This window comes from Watersipora subatra, chromosome 1, assembly GCF_963576615.1.
Source record: "Watersipora subatra chromosome 1, tzWatSuba1.1, whole genome shotgun sequence".
Taxonomy (NCBI): Eukaryota; Metazoa; Bryozoa; class Gymnolaemata; order Cheilostomatida; family Watersiporidae; genus Watersipora; species Watersipora subatra.
Window position 1 is genome coordinate 46,763,335 of NC_088708.1, and position 24,731 is coordinate 46,788,065.

The window sequence follows — 24,731 nt, forward strand, 5'->3', positions numbered from 1 at the left end:
ACCTCGCCAAACACAAAAATGACAACGATGGATTGGTATTTCCGATCAATTCTTCAAGGCTGTTCGGGGTACAGCTAGACGCACCGAACTTCTCTAATAATGTAATTACGGGCTATTCCAATTTGAGAAGCGTGGTTAGAACGAACATTCCTGTAAGAAATATTTTTTGTCATTGTAGCTTTTTAAACAATAGTTTCAACATCAGCTTTGTGAAAGTACTTAAAATATAACTGAGTGTTGTAACAGATGTTATAAAACGTGTAACATTTAAAACAATTCTCTGTTATGAATAAGTCTTAAAACTGTTTGGTCTGGAATAATCAGATTGTACATAAGTCACTTCAAATAACGTTTACTGGCTTCACAGCCAATAATAATAGTTAAAGTTATTTTTTCTGTCATTTTTATAACAAACTGCATATTTTTTGTCTGTGCATTATTAATTATTTCAACACTTGTATCAGTCTGAGTAAAGATTCATCAATATAAATCTCAACTGTTATTAAAATTTGCTGTGTTCCAAATGTTTTTGTTTTCAAGACATTTCCCAAATTGACTAGTATTTAATGGTGTCATCGACTAATGCTTTTTCATAAGTTAGCGGAGAGTGGGGCACGTTGAAACACGCCTCAAATTTCTTGTAATTGAATTTTTTTGAATTCTTACCTCACTAACTAAAGAGCTTTCTAGGTCATCTTATGAGATATATTGATTGCATGAATTGAAAAGAACAGCAATTTAGACGAGCCATGATTTTGTAAAATTCACTGGTAATTTTTTGCTCTTTTTTATATCCATATTTAGAGAATTGCATATCTTCTTTGTACATCATCCCATGTTAACAAAAGTCAGTGGACGCAGCTATAGACATGTTCTTTTTCCAATGCACTCACCAATTTCGTGATGTTACAACCTCCTGAGTTGGGATGAACATTATGGTTACTCAGAGTCCTTTGGGGCACGTTGAAACAGAAAGGGTATGGGGCAAGTTGCACCACGTTTTAATGATAAAAATAGAGGGGCAAGTTGCAACAAGTCTCAAACTTGCCCCTCTACTCTTACAGAGGGGAACAGCTCGAGTAGCATTGTAATTGCGGCTTGATACAAACTTTGATGACATAGCTAAAAATTAATCCTCACCATGAATCCCTAAATTTCTGGACAATATTGATAACATGACTGCAAATGCTAACATATAGAAAGAAGTGTTTGATTTTTAGATCAATGTGTATATATGTTTTGCTGTACTGCGGAAGTTTGTTTGTCGTGATTGTTGTACAGAGTGTTCTGAAGTTGATAGCCAACACTTTTCAAGTTTTGCTTGTCAGATAATTGGTGGCAATTTTAATTGTTTGGCTGAGAAAAAATTTTAACCAAACACAATTCAAAAACTGAAATTTACTATGAAAGTCAAAGACGTTTCAACGTGCCCCATAAGTGTTTCAACGTACCCCTTATCGGGGCACATTGATACACCAATTATGCGTTTGGTACTTTTGTGATATTTTCCAAAGTATACAACCAGTAGAATTGGCATTTGGCATACATACTGTATGTAAAACATATTTATGCATCCTATGTGATTATTTAAATTATATTCCAGCATTTTAGTAAAACTGTAGCCAAAATGCATTTTTTGTTGCAACGTGCCCCACTCTCCCTACGTGTGCACCCAAAACAAACAGTTAATCGCAGCCACCCAAGACCGCCGTGGTTTGGATTTTCTTTCCAAAACGGCCCAAATGGAACGTAGTTGTTACAAGATGGTTTCTGTTCACACTTTCACGCAACCTCATTCGTCGAAATATTTTCACAAATATACTTCACGCATTCAATAAAACCATGTCTATTGTTCTTACGCGTCTGTTTTATCGTCATTGTAATGCTGTCACTTTTAGCACTGATATCTTATAACTTACTGTAAAAATTTGTTAAATTTTTTAAACTTAGCTCGAAGGAGTACATATCATTGTCTGATACTCATGACAAGCCTGTTGGTCACCTGTGATAATCGAAAAGTTCTGCAGAAATTATTTTCGAAGTAATGGGTCACATGATCAGATTTCGACTTGACGATTAGATCAAGCCAAAACAAAACTGTAAAGTAGCGAGCATCTATATTTGATACGGGGTCTTCGGTAAAACCCGAAGTGTTTGTCATAAACTAGTGCTATGATAAGATTTATATTGAGCTTTTTATTGGCCTTTCAATTTACGTGAGAACATCACGTGACAAGACAATAACCAAATTTAATGACTATGTCAAAGAAATAAACAGACTCCAATCAACGGCGGCTTTTCGTTTTTGAGCTTTTAAAAGCTTGTAATCACATTTCCACATATTTGGCACCTACAACACAACAGAGTAATACATGGTGAATATTTGATACCAAATAACTGTAATGTGAATTTTGTTGCAAGTCAACCTTTAAACATATATAGAAGGCTTTCGAGGAGCTAAATTATGGTGAATGTGTGGGAATAAAAAGCTTATGGTGCTTAACCACGCCATGATGCTATGTGAACCTTAGTTTGTTTTATTCTAGAACCAAAAACAGAAACCATGTGTGCTGCTGTTGAATCATAGCGAACATCTCAAAATATTAATTTCATCTGACCTATATATACTACATTAACCCTCTCAATATTTTATGCATACCATCAAACTTTGGTTTGAACGCCATGGCGCTGTATTTTTCAACTGTTACTCTGTAATGGGTTTTATTAAGGGTGACATTCAAATAAAGGCTGACGCTGCATTTTCTGACTAGTTCGGCAGAATTGTAGAACGATAAGTTTAACCCTTTTACAGACAAAGCGATGCTAATGTCGCCTATATTTTGCACTCTCCATTGGGTGGATCGACATTAATGCTGTCGGCCTCAGCATTTTTGCTGCACCATTTTTCATTTGCATCGAAGTATCAGACCGAATTACACAAGGAACTATTTACAGTAAAGTAAGTTAGTCGGACCACAGTTATTAATTATTTTGATGGTGTCGCTTTCAAAGTTTTAAGCAAAAAAACTAAAGATTTGGAGTTGAAAACAGACTTTGATACGTCATAAAAATGGTTACTGTTGTCATACGGTGTTCCTGAAAAGTATTATCATCATTCATCAGATTGCTTTGAAGTATTCACATCAAATTTTAAAACGCATTATACATAAATCTGAAGAAAATGATCTAATTTAGACCTTGGTGACTCCGAATCAGAGAAGAGTGTAGTTCTGATGATTGTGGCAATCGATCTTTTTCAGAACACCGTCACTAAATCTATAACAACAACGAAAGAATTAATTGTTATTGCTGTAACTGAGTCATTATTAGTACCATTTGGTGGACAATTTTCTACTGACCGCTTTTTATTATGTGCTCGTAAAGATCAAAGAATGTCAAAGAGGTGGTCAAATAGAAGTGACCTTCAACTGAAAGGCGGTGCTGTATTTTTCAACTATTCTCCTCTAGTTGCGTTCTATTAGAGGTGGTGTTCCAATAAAGATGGCGTTCAAATAAAGGTGGCGTTCAAATAAAGGTTTTATAGTATATCGCTTGTTCAAAAGATTTGAATGTATGTATTGGACTGATGGCACACTCTAGCCAGATTGTCTCCATAAATGCGAGGGTATTTTAACTGCTTTCTCATTTGTCATTTTTCTCCTCCCAACTATTACGATAGCACTATCGCTCAGTTCGTCGGAAGATAGTAATCCAAGAGTGTATACAAAAATTTTTAGTTCAAATTATGCGTTTTAAGAGTTGCAAGTTTTGATGCATATGAATACACTTCGTTTATGTTGCAGTTCCATCTTTTCACATGTTGAAAAATAATGGGACTTTGTGAAGTTTGCCGGAAGGAGCCGCGAAAATACACCTGTCCTGGCTGCTCCATGAACACATGCTCCTTGCCATGTGTTAAATTACACAAGCGAACTAATTCTTGCGATGGTAAGCGGAAGGTGACAGATTTCATCAAGCTTGACGAATTTACTGACAAAAACCTCCATGATGATATGCACTTCCTTGAAGGAACTGAAAGAAAACTACGGCGTAAAAATGATGGACCTTTGACCTTGCCCGGTTCGTCAAACCATGGTAATGTTTTTGTAAATCCAGGAAGTGCACGATGCAGCCAGGCAGTGCTTGCAAAACTCATGAAGGCTGCTGCTATGAGGAGTATTACGTTAAAGCTGTCACCATTTTTAACAACAAGAAGGAGGTCAAATTCTACACACTGCAACTGTCGGAATGCGCACCAGGTCAATGAACACACTAAGATGTTCTGGCATATTCAATGGATTTGTGAAGGAAAGAAGCTTGAAGAAAGGTCTGTAGATGAAAATATTCTCCTTACCGATGCTGTGCAACGTTTGTCTGACTCTATCGAGCGTCGCGCAAAGGATGGAGCAAAAGACACTGAAATGTCAGAAACATGTTTATTTGTTGCAGCATTTGATAAACTACAAGCCTCAACAGACAGTGATCTGTTGCGTGTTGCCATGTTGGCTGAACATCGTCATGAAGAGAGGTCTATTTACCTTCTTGACAAGACTTTGTCACTTCGAGATAATTTCAGAGGGAAAATCATCATAGAGCACCCCATATTAATGATTATGCCGAACGAGCAGCTGTCTAAGTATGCTCAGTTGTAATGAGGGACATTAGAGCCAAGTCTTGTTGTTAAGGCATTGATTAGAGTTTAGCCTACCTACAGACAATTGAACTGGTCTAGTTTTTCATATCTCATTCGCTTTAGTTTTATGTGCTTAGTGACTTAAGCTGCATAATTCTAAGACTGGCTTCTGTTCGTTGATCAACCAATAAAATACATTTGAGTTGATTTACTTTAATTCAAACCTGGGCATTAAACGAGTTGGTTTTAAATAACTAAAACTTTGCATAGCGATGGCTTTGATTAGGTTTCCAATTTTGGAATTAGGCTGAGTGCATGACATATAATACTGGGATATCGGAAGTGTGTCTCACTTTTACTATTAGTAGGAACATTATGAACATCAACATGCTAAGACGTTTTGCCACATTTTTTAGTTCTGAGCAAAATCAGTTGGCTTTGAACCGCACATGCTTTTGGACATATGCTGTATGTAACAAACGATGGCTACATTTACCTGTCAAACCGGCACGTTTGCTGCTTTTGCTCTATATTGGTGTTATACGAAAATATCATAGACTCAAATCTTGGATTAACATTTGTTTTCCCTTTTCCCCTAGTACTACTGATTTTATTTACGAGAGAGAAAGGTGCACTAACCATACTAGCGCAAGCTACTATGGTGGTGCTAGCGCATTTACAATCTTTTACTAAGCCATCCATGCTCTATTATGGGTACATCCATCCATTAAGAGTAAATAGAATGCATCACGCCTTGATTATTCCCTGACCCTAGTATCATTTTCTTAAGACACAGTTGAACATGGAGGCATATACCAGATCAAAGTGCTTTGTATGAAGAATGATGAAGTCAATATTTTCCAATAATGAATGCCCAATTTGTCTATAACCATTCAAGTAAACAGTGAATCATTTGTAATGATCTTCCGTTTTTATTAGTCAGGCAAATCGTTATCGTAATGATAGGCTCATCGTTTTCCATGACTTGCCAAAATAGAAAGATCGACTCATCACAGACTGAATTAGCCAAATGTTAACATGCCAGATCCAGTATGAATGCTGTATGAAGTATATATGAATATATCTATACTTTCCTCACCACAAAGATTCAACCTGAATAGCCAACCTTTATTTACATATATAACCATAACAGATGAATTAGTCATAAAGATTAACAAAGTCTAGATTATTTTGTTTGGGCTGCTGTGAGTTACTATGGCAGCTTCTAAGCTTTGTAATAAGGATAGAGGCCATGCTAGCAATGATACCGATATGACACAATTTAAGCATTTTCAAACATTCCATTAATTTACTATTAGTGGAATGCTTGAAAACTATTACCCTTTGTCTTACAGCTGTAGATACATATGCATTGCGTATAGTGAATCACAGTTTTTTTTTAAATATTAGTCATGCAATTTGCTTGGGAAAGTTGCAAAAGTTTCAAGTAAAATGTAAACAACAAACATTTGCTGTGAATAGGATTAAGAGCTTTACTGAAGTCTTTAAAAGAACCTAAATCAAGATGTTTTTTTCTGAGATTAATAATAAAATCTTGCTCCATTAATTGGTAAGAATATCGCAATCAGTTTTACTTGAGAAGTCATAAATGTTCTTTCATATCAGTGATAGCAAGTCTAAGCATTTTAGAAAGGACCGCTTTCAAAAAAGAAAGCAACATCTAAAAACACCGATTAGTATTTGTATACTCAACTCATTGAGCTTACATCAGAGACTGACAGCACAATGTTAATGCTGTCAGTCTCTGACGTGTGAAGTCTCCTTACTTGTCAATAGAGTTTGTTGTCTGTATGTCCCAGCTCACCAATTTTTACTAGTCAACCTTTCTAACTTCCGCTCGATCCCAATTAACTAAAACAACCCCTTCCACTTTATTTTAGCACAGTCATCAGCCGATATAATGAATCCTGTAATACTTCCACTTAGTAAATAGTGTATGCAAGCTGTCAGTCAGCGTTATCTCCACCAAACACAAACAACATGATTAAACATTGATAAAACATCTTTGTGAGATTGCCGTGCCATTCATATAACTTAGTAATTGTTGTGGTTTGAATAGTTCTCAGATTATTGCTTTTTAAAATTATCTTCTCATTCCATTTTTAAGCGTTCAAAGGGAGACAACGCCGAATCAGATATGATTGTTAGATTTTCTATCAACTCAGATCACCCGGCTTATACTGTTTATATAATAAAGGTGCATGTGTTGTCAAATATTTAGTATTCTACAAAAGCATGTAACTAAATACTTTATCAATGAGATGCATAATAATGGTTATATAAATGAAGAAACAACAGTGTCATACCGTAGTTGGCTGCATATGAGAAGGTAGAATACTAACATCAGGTGGTGCTATAGCAAAGGAAGACAATTCCTGATGAATACTTCAGTCAATAATTGTTATAGAGTAATTATGTTAGTTTTGTTTAAGTTTCACCAATTAAATGTAATGTAAAATAGCATATTTACTAAATGTAAGTATTATGAATGGCAGTTGGTCAAATTTACTTTCTTGTTTTGTGTTTCGCATATTATGTTTTTTAATGGAAATTAAAAACTCCTCTAACTCCTCTACTTGAATCTTTTCCAGTTTGAATTTTTTTCTTTTTCTGAAGTGCGCACAAAATCTTACCTTCTTGTACTAAGGTCTTTTATATGCCATCCACTAATAAGAATATAGGCCTACATTTATTTTTCTAATTTAGAAGCTATTACCAAAATTCTACTTTTTCTTTATGAACCAACATTTGTTTGAACAATATAGCAGTTCTATCATTCAATAGCGATTTCTAGTAGACATATTCAGCAAATACACAAAAAAACTAAAATATGAGTAAAATATGCACCACTAAAAACTTGTTGAAATGGCTAGTATATTGAAACTAAACATAAATATTATATAACAATAAAATTGACAAAGGTTTGTTTGTTTGACCAAAATTTCAAAACTGTTCTTAACAACGTTAAGTCTATTAAATGTCTATTCTGTTGCCCAATGACTCAGATAAAAGTTCAGTTTTTAGATGCACAAATAGACACTTACCTACTTTTATATCATCGCCAAATAATATAATATAAATTTAATATATTTATATATTAAATTTATATATAAATATATTAAATTATATATGTATATATTATATTTATATATAACTATAATATAATATATATTATATATAAATATATTTATATATAATATAAATTTAATATATTATAAAAATATATTATATTTTCATAAATATATTATTTAGTTAAAATGTTAGTGCAATATTTTCACTTGTGGTAGCTCATGACTTTGAGACAATTAATAGCTGTTTGACACATATCTATAATTATTGTGTTGTATTTGTATCTTACCAGGCCTTTAGCTTACAGTTTGGAAGCTGGCAAATAGTAGGCTTAACACTGAAAAGAAATAATAGTTCATAACTACATTTTAAACATCTTGTTTTGTTCTTAATAATTCTCAGGAACTGGGATCAATAACTATTAGTCATCCGCTTAAAAAGATATCAGTGGAGACCAAGCTTGTCTGATTATACTGAAACAGCACATAGAGAAAAAAGCATATTAATCACATCATGACTCAGCATTTCTCAAGTTTTGTTTGTGCGCTTGGCAGTTATAAATAATTACAATTTTAACAAAACTCAGATTAAATTTAAAGCAAACATCGGGTGTATCGCTGTCAAAAGGGCATGCTGTCACTCGACTGACCTCTAAGTGATGCCAAGTTGATTCCTATACAAAGGTTTTTATGCAATGCCGCTGCTGTAGTTCAGCTGTGTTGGCGTCAATTTAAAGTTGGATGTCATTCTTGTCACCAGCAGCAATTTCACTGCTGCTGGTGACACGAATGACACGGGAGTTAAACTCCCGGGAGTTAAACTCCCGTGGAGTTTAACTCCCGGGAGTTAACTCTTCACGGGAGTTAAACTCTAACTTGTTGTTTGCAAGTCAGGGTTTCAGACCACCAAGCAACTGCAGCTCTCCTCTCACACTGCTACTACTTTGTTTGCGAAAGGCCGCCTTTCATGACACGCGTTGTAGGCCAACTTATGATGGAAATCCTAAAAGATTTTTTCAAATCTAAAAAAGTTACATCTAAAATTAAACTTTTATTAAAAAAAGTAAAATTGTTTCAAGCATTCTCCTTACTCAGCTGTAAAGTGGCCTTTCACTAACCTGATGTCAGCATTGATAAATATGTATTGCAAATCTTTTCAAATTACTGTATTTGGAAATCTAGTACATATAGTAGATTGCTTCCGTCTATTTATTCTACTAATGGCTGTCATTACATAACTTGTCAATATTTCACAATTAGCCTGCGACATCATAAATTGATTACAAAGTTTGAGTCTGAGTGTTAATTCACCTCAGTAGCAGCAAAATGTACAGACGTCCCAAATCCGTTATGAAATAACCTTTTAGAATTGCAAGCTAGCTAAAATTATTGCTTGCTGCAGCTAGTTTGTCCTCCTCCGAATGTGTACTAAATGATTTGTATTGGCTACTAGTATTAGCAACCCTGAAACGAAAAAGGTGAATGGATGAACACAAGCAATGAACACATGTCTTTTTGTCCAAAGCATTGCCGAGTGAACGTTAAAATTATAAGCATTTTTTAACCGCTGTAATAAACACACATAGTTTGTGTTGCATCATCATTATATTGCGTGCAATATTTCTATTTTTAGTTCACACTACGTATCACAAATCATGGTGTAGTTCTTTGTGAATAATTTGGGAATTCCCAAAACTAACTCATTCCACGTGCCTATTTAAAGCAACAAATAGATGGATGGGCATCTCCGACAAGCCTCCGTTTTTTTGTACCTCATAGTCTGTGTTTAACTTGTTATTGGTACTCAATACTTATGTATGATTGTTTGCTGTAACCAAGTACAAAATACACTAACAATGCAAACAGTAAGCAGAATGTCTAACAGGGACTATCAAGCTTTCGTTTCCCTACAATGCAAGCACATTAAGTTACTATTCTATATATTTTTCCCTATATATATACCCTGTTTATATATACTGTATACATATATATATACATATATAGATATATAAAATATATATAAACAATATATCTATATACAAACATATATATCTATAGATATATAAAATATATATATTGATACATACATATATTTATAGACCGATATATATAAATCTATACATACATTTCTACAAGTATGTGTGTATGCATTCCAGCTATAGATCATAAATCTTAGGATTAAGATTCTATACAGGAGAAGATTAGAAGATTCGTTCTCGGACGCTGCCATTTGCCAGACCGACGCTCTATCCACTAGACTACAGAAATTGAATTGCTACCTTGCCAATATAAGTCAGTATATGAGAGCAAATACCCAACAGATTTGCTGTACCACTCTGGTCATAGCATAACGTCACGAGGAGCAGTTTGCTCACATTATTAAACGTACTGGCTAATAGCCGCACAGGCTAATAGCGAGCAACTCTCACTACTTCTCATTGCTTATAAGAGGAACACTTTTCTCTTGATATGTAGTTTGAAAGTTAGAATGGCAAATGTTGTTATATGTTAAAAACAAAGCAATTTTCTGTCCAAAGACTTCTATTACCCAGGCAATGCCGGGTAGCACATCTAGTATATACATAAATATATAAACAAATATTATATATATGTTATATATGTACTGTCTGTGTACATATATATTATATATACATATATTATTTTATATTTAAAGCATTTAAGGTAAGGAAGATAATTCTAAACTCTAAAATCTAGTAAAGAGTTACTAGCAAAGAGTATATTAAAACTAGACAGTTTTTGTGACTAAAATACATCATGACAACTACAACCGTGTTGCGCACTTAGTGCTGACAGCCGGACAAGCGCCAAACGTGAAACAGCATTGTAGCTGTCACACAAAAATTCAGTCATAAAAATTGTCTTGTATGCATTCCCTCTATTTGAAGTAGAATATATTATATGCCATTTCTCAGTATATACATGTAGGTTTATACAATCGCGAGCCCCAATTACATGTTTGTGCACGTCGAAAAGCTCATCTCGATGACTCTATTTATATGAAGAATGGTGTAATTATACAATGTTATAGACAAACATTTAGGAATCACTAGATATTATTTTGGTTACCGAAGTCAGTTAGTTAATGAAAATGTAAAGTTATTATCTACACCTAATCAAGGTAATGTAATAGCAGCAGCCTCTTACTAATGTACAGCCTTCAGATAAGTTGAGGCGCAAAAGCTCAGATGAATCAATATCACTCATTATAAACAGGCCACAGTATCTGGTTGTTCCTGGTTTCTAACCTCTGCTAGCAAACTTGTCGTCAAGTTTTACGTAATAGTTACTGAGTAAACATAACATACCGTATCAGCTAGTCTCTTGTTTAAATTATGCTGAGTTCCTCTTTGCTACAGAGGCAGCCATAAAACTATCAGTGCACTGCTTCAGCTGCCGATATACCCTCCGCTGCTGATATACCCTTCGGCTGCCGATATACCATTCGCTGCTGTCAGTTGAGCATCCAAAAGACTATGTAATTTCTTACCCCTTATTTCTACTTGATTATTGTGTGCACAACTCCTCGGCGATCGAGTATGTTGTCTGCTTAATTTACTACAAGTGAAGGCCATGCGCTCTTTAACGAGCCATTGTTACACAAATATTAGATCTGTAGTTTTGGCTAAACATGTCCAGGTGACAAGGAAACCTCGACGACTGAAAACATCAGCTACAAAGAGCAATTTCAGTTGTATACTATTCCTGTTACCACCGGCAAGCTTTTTTGGGAATTATAACTCAAATTGTCAGTTACAGGTCAGGCTCTCAAATGAAAAAGCGACGTGAGCTGAGGTCGTACCATGAGCTATGTGTGCATAAAAATACTGTAGTCGTCTGCTCCTGACTAGCAATGCCTCCTGCCTTTGACGGTAGCCTAATGCAAAAGTAGCCTGAACTGGATGAAATGTAAAAAATATGTAAAATTCCACATAAGCTGAACTAAGAGCAGCACATCACGTATCACTATCACAAGTTTAATACAGTCTCAGCTAGGCCGACCGCATGGCTGTTGTTTTGACTTCTACAGTTGCAATATTACAGGAAATACCATGACAAGATTATCCTATCACAGGGTGCTGTTCTAGGGCTTTTTATAAACTCAATGAGTAGAATTTGATCACTGAGAGATGTAGTAAAAGTTGTAACACTATAATTTTGACATGGAATATTAACTAATGTATATCACCCGCAATCTTTAATATTTATGGTATGAGCAAATCTATATTTTCACATATGTGACAAAAAATGTAATAACGGTTTGAGCCATTTATGATTGCTTACAATTACTGGCTCTGTCAAGCATCTAAAGTGTTCAATGCAATGATAATATATGTTGCTCTCCTTTCATTAAAGGTTCATAACTGTCAACAATAACCTATCCTAATCAAACAAGCATGTCAAGGCGCAGATGAAATACGAATTTATTTTCATAATTATATATAACTACTATTCTACAAGAGTACTTATATGCTTGCAGCAAAAAATATGCGCGGTGCACCAAACAGTAACAATGCAAATACCAGCGTGACTGACTGAACCAATATAACTATATATATTCCACAGTAAGGTAAGAGAACACAAATCATCATCTCCTAATAGGATGTGTATAGCGAACCTATTCTCGGGTTCAAACCATAGCAGAAACGGAAAGAAACAGTAACATAACATACTAAGTTAGGGAAATATCTTTTGCATTTAAAATACAATAAATATGGCTGTGCCTAGGACGGATCATTACAATGAAATTTGAAAAGATTAAATTCAAATAACCTATGATTAAGGAACCATCTAGATAAGTTAACGCTACTCGCAAGCAAGCTTGCTGTCAAAACTGCTGAGAGCGATGGCAAAGGCTTGCATAGCGCACATAGGATATCGGTAGTCCATGGTGAACACATCTTCGGCTACTCGTCCAAACTGCATTACGATGTAATCAACATCATTATCATGAACTATTTGAAAGTTCTTGACTGAAGCTTGCGTGACCCGACCGTGAAAGTTGAGTACATAGGACTGAGTGTCCTCATTCCAAACAGGCGTCTTGTTGTGCAATTCTATCAAATTTTCCATTTGCTTTCTTTTCCACCTTCCTACAATGCCGTCGCTTTCCTCCGCAGGCTGTACATCAACTCGTTCCTGGTCGAGATTCATACCAGGAATAATGCAGCTCATTTTCCGAGGTCCTTTAAAGCCGAGCACATTTGTATCATAAACTATAGCGGCCAACTCCTTGCGTCGTGTTTCTTGGGTGCCTTTGCCAGGTGCATCCCCATTGTCAAATACGGTGAATTGAGTCCCCAAACGGTTAGATCGCAGCTTGCCGACAAATGTCTCGCTGTCTCGGCCAAGGTCGGTGGGATCGATAGAGATCAAGTAGTTGCTGGTAGCACTCTTTTTGCGCTTTCGGCCGGCGAGCAGAAAGATTTTCCTCCCATCCTCTCTCTCCATATGAAGGTAGTAGGTCGGGTACATGGTTCTGTCGACTCCTTTCTTGTCTCTGGTGATGCGACACTTCATCTGCATCTGCTGTGGTGCAGGACGATACACAAAGCTTTCAAGACTGTCGGATGGATCGAAGATACCGGTACCGAATTCATCTCCTCCTCCAGCTGCCAAGTCTCTATCAACATTATAACTAACAGCTGTCAGCTGGAATCATCAATTTAAAACAAAATAATATAAAAAACCTACTCTCAACTCTTTACCTAATATTGCCTTCAGCTACAAATTTTCCAACACGCGGTATATTCCGGTTTACATTGCAACATTAGATGCTCGTAGTTACTCAAAACATCGCAGTTTTTCCGTGAAAGTGAAGAGCATGATGAACATTGCAAAATAGATGAAAAATATAACACCAACAATATATAAAGGCTACATCAGTTTAAAATTTATTGAATTTATGTTAAAGTTACACTACAATTTTATATTACCACCTCAGCCTCCGGACCTCAGCTTGTCCGAGTCTACACTTTGTGTCTCTCAAGTAAAATATTGATAAAACCGCTTTTTATAGACTAGTAATTTGATATGTAGTTTTTTTTATTTGTCAACGAATGTTATCAGGATTGAACTAATCTTTGTCGGAACACACAAAGTAGTTTCTAAAATGTGGAATGAATAAGTTCTTAAAAATATCCAGTTCTGTAAGCAAATGTGACATAAAGAGAAGATACAAGAAGTATAAAAAAACAAATAGCAATTTACGCATTTACATTTACGAATTTCCAAGCTACAGTACAATAACAATACAAACCTTTTTTATTTATCATTACTTTATCAATCCAATTTTTACACATAATCTTTACATTTAATTTTATTCACATACATGTAGTTTTATATAATATGCATGTCTTTATATGCTATATGTGCTAATCTAAAGTCTTTATCAATTTTTAAGGCTCTGAAATGACTTAAAAATGACTTTTCAATAAAAAAATTTTAATGACTTAAAAAATAATGCCATATAATATCATATCAATATTTCTCCAGCATACGGCAGTTTCGATCTATGAAGTCAATATTGTGACAGATTAACTTCTTCTTGTAAAAAAACCTTGATGATCATCATGGTAATGAGCTTTAACATATACGATTATGTTTTTCATTTTTAAAGCAAAAGGCTGGAGGCAATACTGGTCTATAACATATATACTGGTCTATAACATATATACTGGTATAACATATATACTGGTCTATAACATATATACTGGTCTATAACATATATACTGGTCTATAACATATATACTGGTCTATAACATATATACTAGTCTATAACATATATACTGGTCTATAACATATATACTGGTCTATAACATATATACTGGTCTATAACATATATACTGGTCTATAACATATATACTGGTCTATAACATATATACTGGTCTATAACATATATACTGGTCTATAACATGGGGTTTAAACTTAAAATCCAGCATGACAAACATAGCATTGAGCTCTGTACTTCGCTGACTACAAATAGGGGCAACCTGAAGGCCATTGGTGGACCCGCCTTGTTTTATGATCACTCGCATACGGCTTCACTAGTTTTCCAATGGACAATCTGCGTAGCCATTTCTAAATACACAATTCGGACAGTTATTTACTAATAGTATTTATTTTCAATATGCCATTCGTACACAGTCTGCCATCCCATGCCCACTTTTTCCTTTTCAAGCCTAACAACTTTGCACACAGGCTTGTTCTAATCTAATTAAAGTTTGTTTACATTTTAGCCATGAGGCCCAAGATATCTACAGTTGCCGTACACAAGCCCTCTATAACATGCTGTAGACTCTGAAAGCATTTGCTACCATGATGACACGCCTCCAGTCGCAACGCATCTGATTCACGATCAACTATTTGAATGACAGGTGCTTGCTGCCAATCCTCTTGAATAGGCAGCGGAGCAATGGGATTATGGTTTGCCATATGAAACCATATGAATTGACACGCATATTTGCGGCTTACAAACCCTGCGTAAGAATCACAGCGTGTTAACACTACAACTGCTCTACCAACCTTTCAGTGTTCATCACAGCAAATAATCAATATTAGCAATTTTTATGTTCCATGAAGGTGAGAAATGGATAAACTTGAATACTTACAGATGAACTCAGACAAAATCTTAGTAGACTATTAAAAATTATCAGTATTTTTCTACCATCTGAGATTGTTTTTGATGTTTGAGGTCATCTGACTGCCAGGATGTTTCCAGATTAAAAGCGATTATGACGTCTATAATCGCAAAGAAACAGACAGAATAGAAACGTGTAACGATTTAACTCTATAGTATCAGCCGATATCAACAATCGCAACGATAGCAACTAGTGACGTCATTTCGCACAAAGGTATTTTTCTTCTGAGCCTTTTAACAGTGATCAAGTTTTGTCGATTTTAATCTTGATACATTCTGGCAATCAGATCACCTCAAACATCATAAACAATCACAAATGATAGAAAAATACTGATGCTATCCGATAAAATCCACTAAAATTTTGAGCGAGTTCAACTTTGATGTGTATAGCCTGAAAGTGTGGCAGCGAGATTATCTTATGCAGCTGACACATAGAGTTGCAATACAGTTGCCTAGTATAGTGAGTGGAGTCAAACTTGAAAATATAATCCGTAAAATATAGGCCAAAGTTTTGTATCAGCATATCATGTCTGGCCTAATACATAGTCTTATCACGGGTTACCAAATCAAACAATGGCTACCCTATGTGCACAATAGTTATTTGAGAAAAGCTTTCAACGGAACATTCTAGAAAACAAAAGCATTGAGAAGATCATTGAATATCATAACAAAAGAACAGTTGGATATAAGTTTAATCACTAAATTCAATACCCTAGAAAACCGGTATGAGCTCGGCATACTTGTAGAGCTAGGGGTAGTCTAAAAAGGAACAATCAATGTATGTCCATGCTTCGAATGGGTTCGGAGTTGCTCGTTGCCGATGAATTATCACTCTATCATTTTAAGGATTCCGGGTTGCCCTATATAGATCTATCCGAGATTTGCAAAGCATCCCTTAAAACACAACTTTTCAAAGTAAAACTCGCTTTCTCATAGTGAATGCCTTTGCACCAATTTAGCAAAGCGAAACGGTGTCGAATGTATTCGAATTTTACTGTTTTCGTTATTACGTGTGGAAGCAACCCTGAACCAATTCAAAACATAAAAACACAGTGATTTACAATGCTAACCTGTTATTGCCGCTTATGGCAGTTTTCTCTGCATTGTTGGTGAAGACAGATGGAGCTGTGTTCTGCACTGGAGACCTCTGCAATGTACAATCATGTCTCATCATGTACTTTTTGTCATACGTTTGACTTACTGTGTGACATGGACAGATAAAAGGTTTATGACAGGTTAAGAAGACAGCAACACAGTCAAACGGTTAGTACCAATAGTTTGGTATACAATGATATTACATCATGTACTTTCCGTCAAGTGTTTGACTCCTTGTGTGCTCAATGGCAGGTCCTTTTTGAACATTATAAATGTGAAAGATACCGGTATATGACTAGTTAAGGAGACGTTAACGCAGCCAAATGGTTAGTACTGATATGTTCGGTATATGCTTTCGATGACATCAGCACCAAGTTCTATGTGTCGGTGGTATTTGTTTGAAGGCCTTTTGCATTGGCCACTTACTGTCAAAGTCTTACGACTTTAGACCCTTTGAACGTTTTACAAAATATAGAAGACGATACGTTCACAATAGGACAACTCTTTTGGAAGCTACTAAAAATAAGGCAGTTAGAAACATGAAACTTTCAACAAAAAACAAACAGAAAAACCATGATTGATACGGAGAATACAGCAGCAGAAAGTTACGAGCACTTCAGCCAAACACCGGCGCCCTAAAACAGCGGTTGATCTAGCACTACCTTTGTTTAGAAATGAGAATTTCGCAGTCAAATCTTATGAATAAAGGAATGTCTTTGAGATTCACCTGCTTATATGACCGATTTGTTAATCTTTAACACATTTCAGAAAAAATTAAATGTGACCAGCCAATGGGAATGAAGAGTTGACATTTCGGTGACCATTTAATGTAAAAGAATTGCGTGTAGGACTAGATTAACTCAAGACAGTACTTGCAAGTAGATGTGGTCATAATTATACAATCAGCAGGGAACCAAAGCAGTCAGCATTTCACCACAGCAAACCGCTTTAATTATCACAGGGATCATAAGCCTTACTCCCTTATCTGGCATTCACAACTGATAACTTGTAGCAAATCACTTGAGACCATCATAGTAACTAGTGCCAATTGACCAATCCAAGGCTACATCCAGTGTTTTTTAATCAGAGCTGGGTAGAGGAATATATTTAGCATGACCACAACCGTTTATAACGCTGATAAACGTGTCCCACTAATCGATAATAATTACCACGATCAAAATCAATAATACAAACGAGTGGCTCGTGACTCCAGTGCAAGCTCGCTTATCCTGACATAGTCGATACACTCTGTGTAGAAACAATTGCCACACTAGCAGTTATTGTTTGCTGTGATGACACGACTGCAATGCTACCAATTGCTGGGTATAGCGATGACACGACTATAGTGCTGCCAAATGCTATATAATGTGACGACACAACTGTAAAATTACCAACAGTTTTATACTGTTCTGTGGTGATAAAACAACAATGCTGCTGATTGTTATATAGTGTGATGGATCTGACTGTTAAATGATGTGGAATGTGGTGATACAACTGTAAAGCTACCAAATATGTGCAATGTTTTACCGTGGTGGTAAAACTGTAATGTTATCAGTTATTGTATGCCGTTGAGATGCAAATGTAATGCTACTGATTGCTGTATACTGCAATAACACAGCTTTGAAGCTATTAAATTTGACTGTTGTATAACCTAGTGACATGGCTCCAATGCATTTGTATCACCTAAATGGATTTAGGCATGTATCTGGATGTTCGCGCAGATAAGCTGCACTGTCGATTTGGTTACCTGCCCTTCCTCTCACCAGCTTTTATTCCTGTCAAAACCTTTCAGGGAAATTGAACGCTAACCTGTAGTCCAGAAGTCTAGCCCTCTAGACAGCAACTATAACACTACCAGCATATCCTTCGTTTTTTCGTGACATCATTTTATCGCTGTCGGCCATCTTTCTAGACAATTTTATCGTTAAAAACACGAAGCTTTTGCAATGAACTTTTGAAAACAATGCTTTTTTTGCAATTTTTTTATAGTATCAAAACAACACCTAAAAGTACTATTAAATAAAAGAAAAACGATCGTTTTCTACAAATATGGCGGCTTACAAACGAGCGCATGAGCAAACGACTTGATGACGTAAAAAAAACGATAGATAGGTACTACTGAGTAATAACTAGTCTGTATAACTAATACGATTGATAGCATATGACATACATATACTAGTTACTAAGTTTCCATACAGCGATAACGTAGTGACACACCATCATATGAAGCTGCAACGCCATCATGGAAACAGGCGCATCACTCTCATTCTCAGTCGTGAATCGGTGTCACTGTTTGGAAGCAAAACACTCATAAAACACGCGATCTTTTGCCATAAAAACCGCCTTAGGAATCAACGGCATCGTACTTGCGCATAGGTCTTACTTTCTTGCTGATTTATATGTGTCGCACAACCATCGCTCTACGATAGCACTCTATAGACAATGATCTGACTGTCAGTCCAGCGTAGTGCCTCGGCCCTGGCGCATCCAGGTGATGCTACAGTATTGCTGTATGGAAACTTTGTATTAGATAGACTCATCCAGTATTCCAACTGCTCGATCTAACAAAGATCACCGACAAGTCAAGGCTCACCAGAATGTGACGAACAGGCACTTGAAGGGAAATCAGACCAGTCAATGTCTCAAAACAAGAAACCCGATCTTAAAATGTGAGCCAGAATCAGATATAAAAACAAGCTATTTAAATAAGTAACTGAAATCTATTTTTTATTCCATTATACTATTCGATAGTCTAGAATTCTTTTACACATGCAGCGTTGTGCTATCATGATTCAAATAAGTCCCAGAGGACGCGAAACTTGGCTACACTTGCAGTCTAAAATAATCTACTATACCATGTTAGTTCATGCGTAGCACTAGCTAATTGTTATCTGTGTGGGTAGAAATGGTCTTTGGCCTATAATACACTACCCCAACAATGAAAGACAATATGTTTTTGATAAAGTACATGACGGGACACTCACTACGAGTACATAATAGTAAAATAGACTAATATAAACTCCAAATGATAGATGTTTCTCTTGCGATTTGCACGAAAACAAGACATTTTAGATGAGTCTATTATAACAACCCTACTACTGTTTACTAGTGTACTCTAGTTTGCACTAGTTTCCACTAGTATACTCTAGTTTGTGCTAGTTGCAACTAGTATACTCTAGTTTGTGCTAGTCTCAACTAGTGTACTCTAGTTTTTACCTAGTCTCCACTAGTATACTCTAGTTTGTACTAGCTTCAACTAATGTACTATAGTTTGTACTCATTTCTGCTACAGCACATTAGTTTGCACAAGCCTCTACAAGTTTAATCTCTATCAATAAACCCAACCCGATACAAGTTTGAACCAGTTTACCTGATCAGTTGGATCGGGTAGAACTGTTTCTACTTCATCTTCATCATCGGAGCCAAAAGTTTGTAGAGGCTCTTCAATCTTTTGCTCAACCAAAGGTGTTTCTTGTTTTTTGCTTTTTGACTCTTTCTTTTTCTTCGACTTCTTAGATCGGTTTGAGGTTGGTTGCGCAGGTTCAGTAGGGGTAGCTGGTTTCGGTTGCAGAGGAGATGGTTGCCTGTTGGAATGCAGGCTAGCTTGGCTTTCAGATTTGGACGGTATAGACATGGGTTGACTTGAGCTTTCATGGTCTGAAAGAGAGGAAGAGTCAGAGACATCTAGGGTCTCGGTGTGTGATGGAGCAACATTCACAACCTTCACACTAGTGGCATTATCCATGGCGGGAGATGGAGCATCATTATACGCCTCGGGATTATCATACGCATATCGGCTGACGGTCTCATGCGGCTCTGTGGATGCTGTGACAAGAGGAGTTTTTCCATCTCTCTTGCGAGCACTGGTGACTTCATTTCTCTCAATTCGACCTAACTGATGCCTTCGCTTCTTTTTTTCAGCTTGCTCTCTCAATTTTCTTTGCCTGTCCAGTTGAGCTGTCCTCATGTCGTTGGATGGCGAACCTGAACGCTGCTCGGTATCTACCAATCCTGGCGGAGTTCCCCAATCAGACATGATGTACTCTTCGCTCTACAAGTTACAAATGTGAACAACTATCATGGTGATTTGCAAATTTACTTCTCTCTGTGTTCAACTATGTTTGCATATCAACACAGCCAATACTGATCATTTGTCTAAATCCTCTGCCGACGCCTGTTCTGATTGACAGTGTATAAACTCGATAAAACATTTAAATATTTCTCAGTGATGTAAACCAACACCCATAAAAGACAGAATAAAAATATGTCAGAGGTAAATATATAATAGAAGAATTGTTGAAATTTAGAGCAAGCAAGGCAGCAAGACAGCATGGAACTCCTAAATATGTTGTTGTATCATTGTCAATAACCAAACAGCGTGCAACAATTGAGCCAAATGATTAACAATAGCTCATCGGTTCATCCCACGAGACTATTATTTTGTCAAACCGAAAACTCAATGAACTTCAGATAAATCCAAGAGAGATCTTATAGGTTTTGCCCACAATAGGTTTACTCAAGCCTATCCAAGTAATGCTTGACAAGTTATGCACATTCTCATGCCAATGAATATATAATAACATGCCTCGCTAGCATGATCACACAACAAACAGATAATCGAGTAAAGATGGCTTGTAAACAGAAAAAAATAAAACTTCAACTATGACAGATAAATCCATTGAATAGCCAGCAGCTAGTAAGCCTAATAGACTTCTCCAAAGGTATCGCCATAATCTATGCTAACTGTCATTCACATGCTCATGATTGCAAATGGAGCTGATAGTGTCTTTTAAGAAAAAAAGTAGAATTTTACGATTGATTGCCTGACTCTAAGCTGATGTTTTGAGAATGAACTTTAGCTAGATTTCCAACAAATTAGACACTATATCTCCAGGGCATAAAAGTAATTAAGAACAATGCGCAATTATTGAATCAGCATAACAGCTTGTGTAATGCTCAGGGGAGTTGCGCTTAGGTACTGTTTTTATAAATCTACATCTACCTAAGCAACAAAAATGCTACAAGTGCTACAGACATATGTGTTGTAGGCAGAAAGTTTGTAAATGTAAGCCTACTAAGTATGTAAATATAAGCAATAGCTAATAGAAACGAAACAGTAGTTTTAATCAATTAAAATGGTAGTGTTTTCAGAGTGTTATTTGCGCTTGTATCCCATTTCTCATGAAGAACTAGAAAAGTCTGTTTGGCGAAAACATGTGAATTTAAGCAGCGAATTTAGATACCTTAGGCTACTATAATATGCTTTGGTAACTAGTTGTTGATGGCTTCTATTTCCAAAAAAGCCAAGCTTTCAACCGAAGCGTTTATCTGTAGTTGTCATACTGAGCTTAATTTTATTTCTTGTGTTCATGTCAATGAATAACAGTATTTAATGAGATGAAATTCAAAATTCACCAACTGTGCGAAGATTAATATCGCGTGACTAATCACGGTTGTTTGTATGAGTTCATACAATATTTCTGTTGCCATAAATAAAATACTGTTGCAAAACTGGCACAGAGTCAACATAGTTTTATAAATTAATTGACATGCCAACAGAATTACGCAAATGGGGAATGTTATTGCGATGCTAATCAAAATATACACACATCAAAAATCGTGGCCGATTTTGCATTTCATATACATACATAAATGTACCACAAAAATCCCATCAATCTTTAGAAAAAAAATGGGTTTGTTTTAAAATTTATAGTTGTAAATGATGCTTCACATTTGCCATAAGGCTAATACAGACAAGCGTATTGCTCAAAGACAAGTTTTTTTCTAATCTGTTAGCAAACCTATGCTATATATCGCAATATACGAGATAATAATTTTAACAGACAATTTTAATATGACTCTGAATTCAGATACTAAAAAATAATTGCTGATATATAATGCAATACCTTATCTAAAAACACCTCTTGCGCTCAGTAAATTACTGCTGTAGTGAAAAAAAATATCGCTGGCTCTTATGCGAACGACGCATGCGCCGGCTACATTGCTCGCAGCCATAGTGACAAACACTTCCGTGCAAAATTGTGAACGAACCATAGAGGTATGCACATCGTAGGTCTTGCGTCTTTGGAAAGATATTGAAAGCTCCAGCATACGGCAAAGCACCACAGCCGCACCACAGCAACTTTTTCGCCGTCTTCTTTTAAATAGCCTGTAGTTCTAAACTAAACTCAATTGTAGTAAACGAAATGTTATTTTAGTTCTGCAGTTGAGAGGTTGATATACATGTACTGTAATAGAAAAATGCGTCTCTTATTTTCTATCGAGTCTACGGAACAAACACCTACAGCATATTTAACGCTTGCGCGCACGCTTTTAGGAATTCAACTATGATACAATAAATGTACGTATACATTTGTAGCATGGCTGAGTTTCACGTGTTCGGTTACATTTTAGTGATGTTCAAATTTTCAGTCGTAGGCGTTAAACTTTGGTGCTATGCTCATTGATATGTTATTGCTTAACTATTTTGTCTTGCAACTTGCTTGTGTAATATAATATATGTATTTTATTGTTTTGTACTCATTGGCTAAGAATAGTTAGGCTTCATTATTTCGTAATTTATTAAAAAAGAATGAATAGGCTTTGGGAAAAAATAGAGGCCATTTATGGTATTAAGTTTCGTTGTAGACGAATGGTAAAAAACTGCTGTCAAAGGTGTTAGTTTCGTGGACAAACATGAAATGTATAGTAACAAATCGTAAAACGATTGTCAAGATATTGAAGCTAATCGAACGTCGATGCTTTCATGAATGCTCTAATAATAAACTGGTAGGACTTCGTTTATGCGGCAATAGCGTTCCAGTAGACGCTTCTGGTGAAGGCCTTTGCCTCTAGCGTCAAAACTTTTAGTGAGATTGTATTATTATGAAGGACACTTTTAAAAAATAGAATTCTATCACTAAAGATGAGATCATCACTCTGAAGTAAATTCTACTCGACAAGGATAGACAACTCCCAACTCAAGAGCGAGTTCACACAAACTCGATGAGTCAATAAACAGACTTGTGGGTGAGCCGATAAGCAGACTCGAGAGTGAGCCGATAAACAGACTCGAGAGTGAGCTGATAAACCGACTCGAGAGTGAGCCGATAAACAGACTCGATGGTGAGCCGATAAGCAGACTCGAGAGTGAGCTGATAAACAGACTCGTGGGTGAGCCGATAAACAGATTCGAGGGTGAGCCGATAAACAGACTCGTGGGTGAGCCGATAAACAGACTCGAGAGTGAGCCGATAAACAGACTCGATGGTGAGCCGATAAACAGACTCGATGGTAAGCCGATAAACAGACTCGATGGTGAGCCGATAAACAGACTTGATGGTGAGCCGATAAACAGACTCGAGAGTGAGCCGATAAACAGACTCGAGAGTGAGCCGATAAGCTGACTCGAGAGTGAGCCGATAAACAGACTCGAGAGTGAGCCGATAAACAGACTCGATAGTGAGCCGATAAACAGACTCGTGGGTGAGCCGATAAACAGACTCGTGGGTGAGCTGATAAACAGACTCGATGGTGTCTTTTCTCAACTATTACACCCTAGCAAGCCAGGCGCAATAACTCTTGATGTTCGGTCAATAGCACTTATAGTGAATGCAGCTATGATACGCTGGCTAATATCACAATGCTAAAGTCAGAAACAGTGACAAGAATATTATACACTATTTGCTTTTCAAACTCAAGCAGAGCTTATTTGTAAAGAACGCAGTATCTTTATTGGTGTTATATCTCTCAGTACCAAGCAGTAACACACCAGCAATGATCAAACCGGCAGGTTATATAGCAATCCCAAGAAAAATCCACAATTGATTGGCTGCACAGTAATCAGGTCAACCAATTCCACAATAACATATTTCGAATACAAAAACGATAACATTTGTCACTAACTAATCACGCAATACGAGTATTAATAATTTTTTTAGTGTTTGTATAGTAACATGCAAATCTTAGAACAATATGGTAATAAATGGTTAACATAAAAAAATTGCTAGTATCACACATACATACACTCTACATTGAACAAGTGTTAAGCGTGCGCCTTATAAATGACTATTCAAATTTGTCTGAATTGCGATGAACGTAATATAGATCCGTTGAGTTAGCAATTTGAAGCTGCCGGATTATAGGCTTAGAAAAGACGTCATCAACTCTTACGCATTCAGACGTCTACAAATACGGGTACACACTGATTGACAGCTCATTCGCTTTTACAAGCATGAAGTGGGGTCCAAGACCATTC

At 36.2% G+C, this 24,731-nt stretch overlaps 2 protein-coding genes across 2 annotated transcripts; one reads left to right on the top strand and one right to left on the bottom strand.

The window, feature by feature from the left end:
* The first annotated feature begins 108 nt into the window (after positions 1–108).
* On the top strand, positions 109–5,265 carry LOC137406333 (box C/D snoRNA protein 1-like). The gene is made up of 2 exons (XM_068092904.1): positions 109–152; positions 3,804–5,265. The coding sequence occupies exon 2, from the start codon at positions 3,831–3,833 to the stop codon at positions 4,650–4,652; it is 822 nt and encodes a 273-aa protein (XP_067949005.1). The 5' UTR covers positions 109–152; positions 3,804–3,830; the 3' UTR covers positions 4,653–5,265.
* A 6,786-nt stretch (positions 5,266–12,051) lies between these two features.
* Positions 12,052–22,470, bottom strand: LOC137396899 (protein king tubby 1-like). The gene is made up of 4 exons (XM_068083201.1): positions 22,381–22,470; positions 19,845–20,525; positions 16,450–16,526; positions 12,052–13,363 (listed from the first exon to the last, which is right to left on the bottom strand). Exons 2-4 carry the CDS (start codon positions 20,508–20,510, stop codon positions 12,547–12,549), a joined length of 1,560 nt encoding a protein of 519 aa, XP_067939302.1. The 5' UTR covers positions 20,511–20,525; positions 22,381–22,470; the 3' UTR covers positions 12,052–12,546.
* Between the last annotated feature and the right edge of the window lie 2,261 nt (positions 22,471–24,731).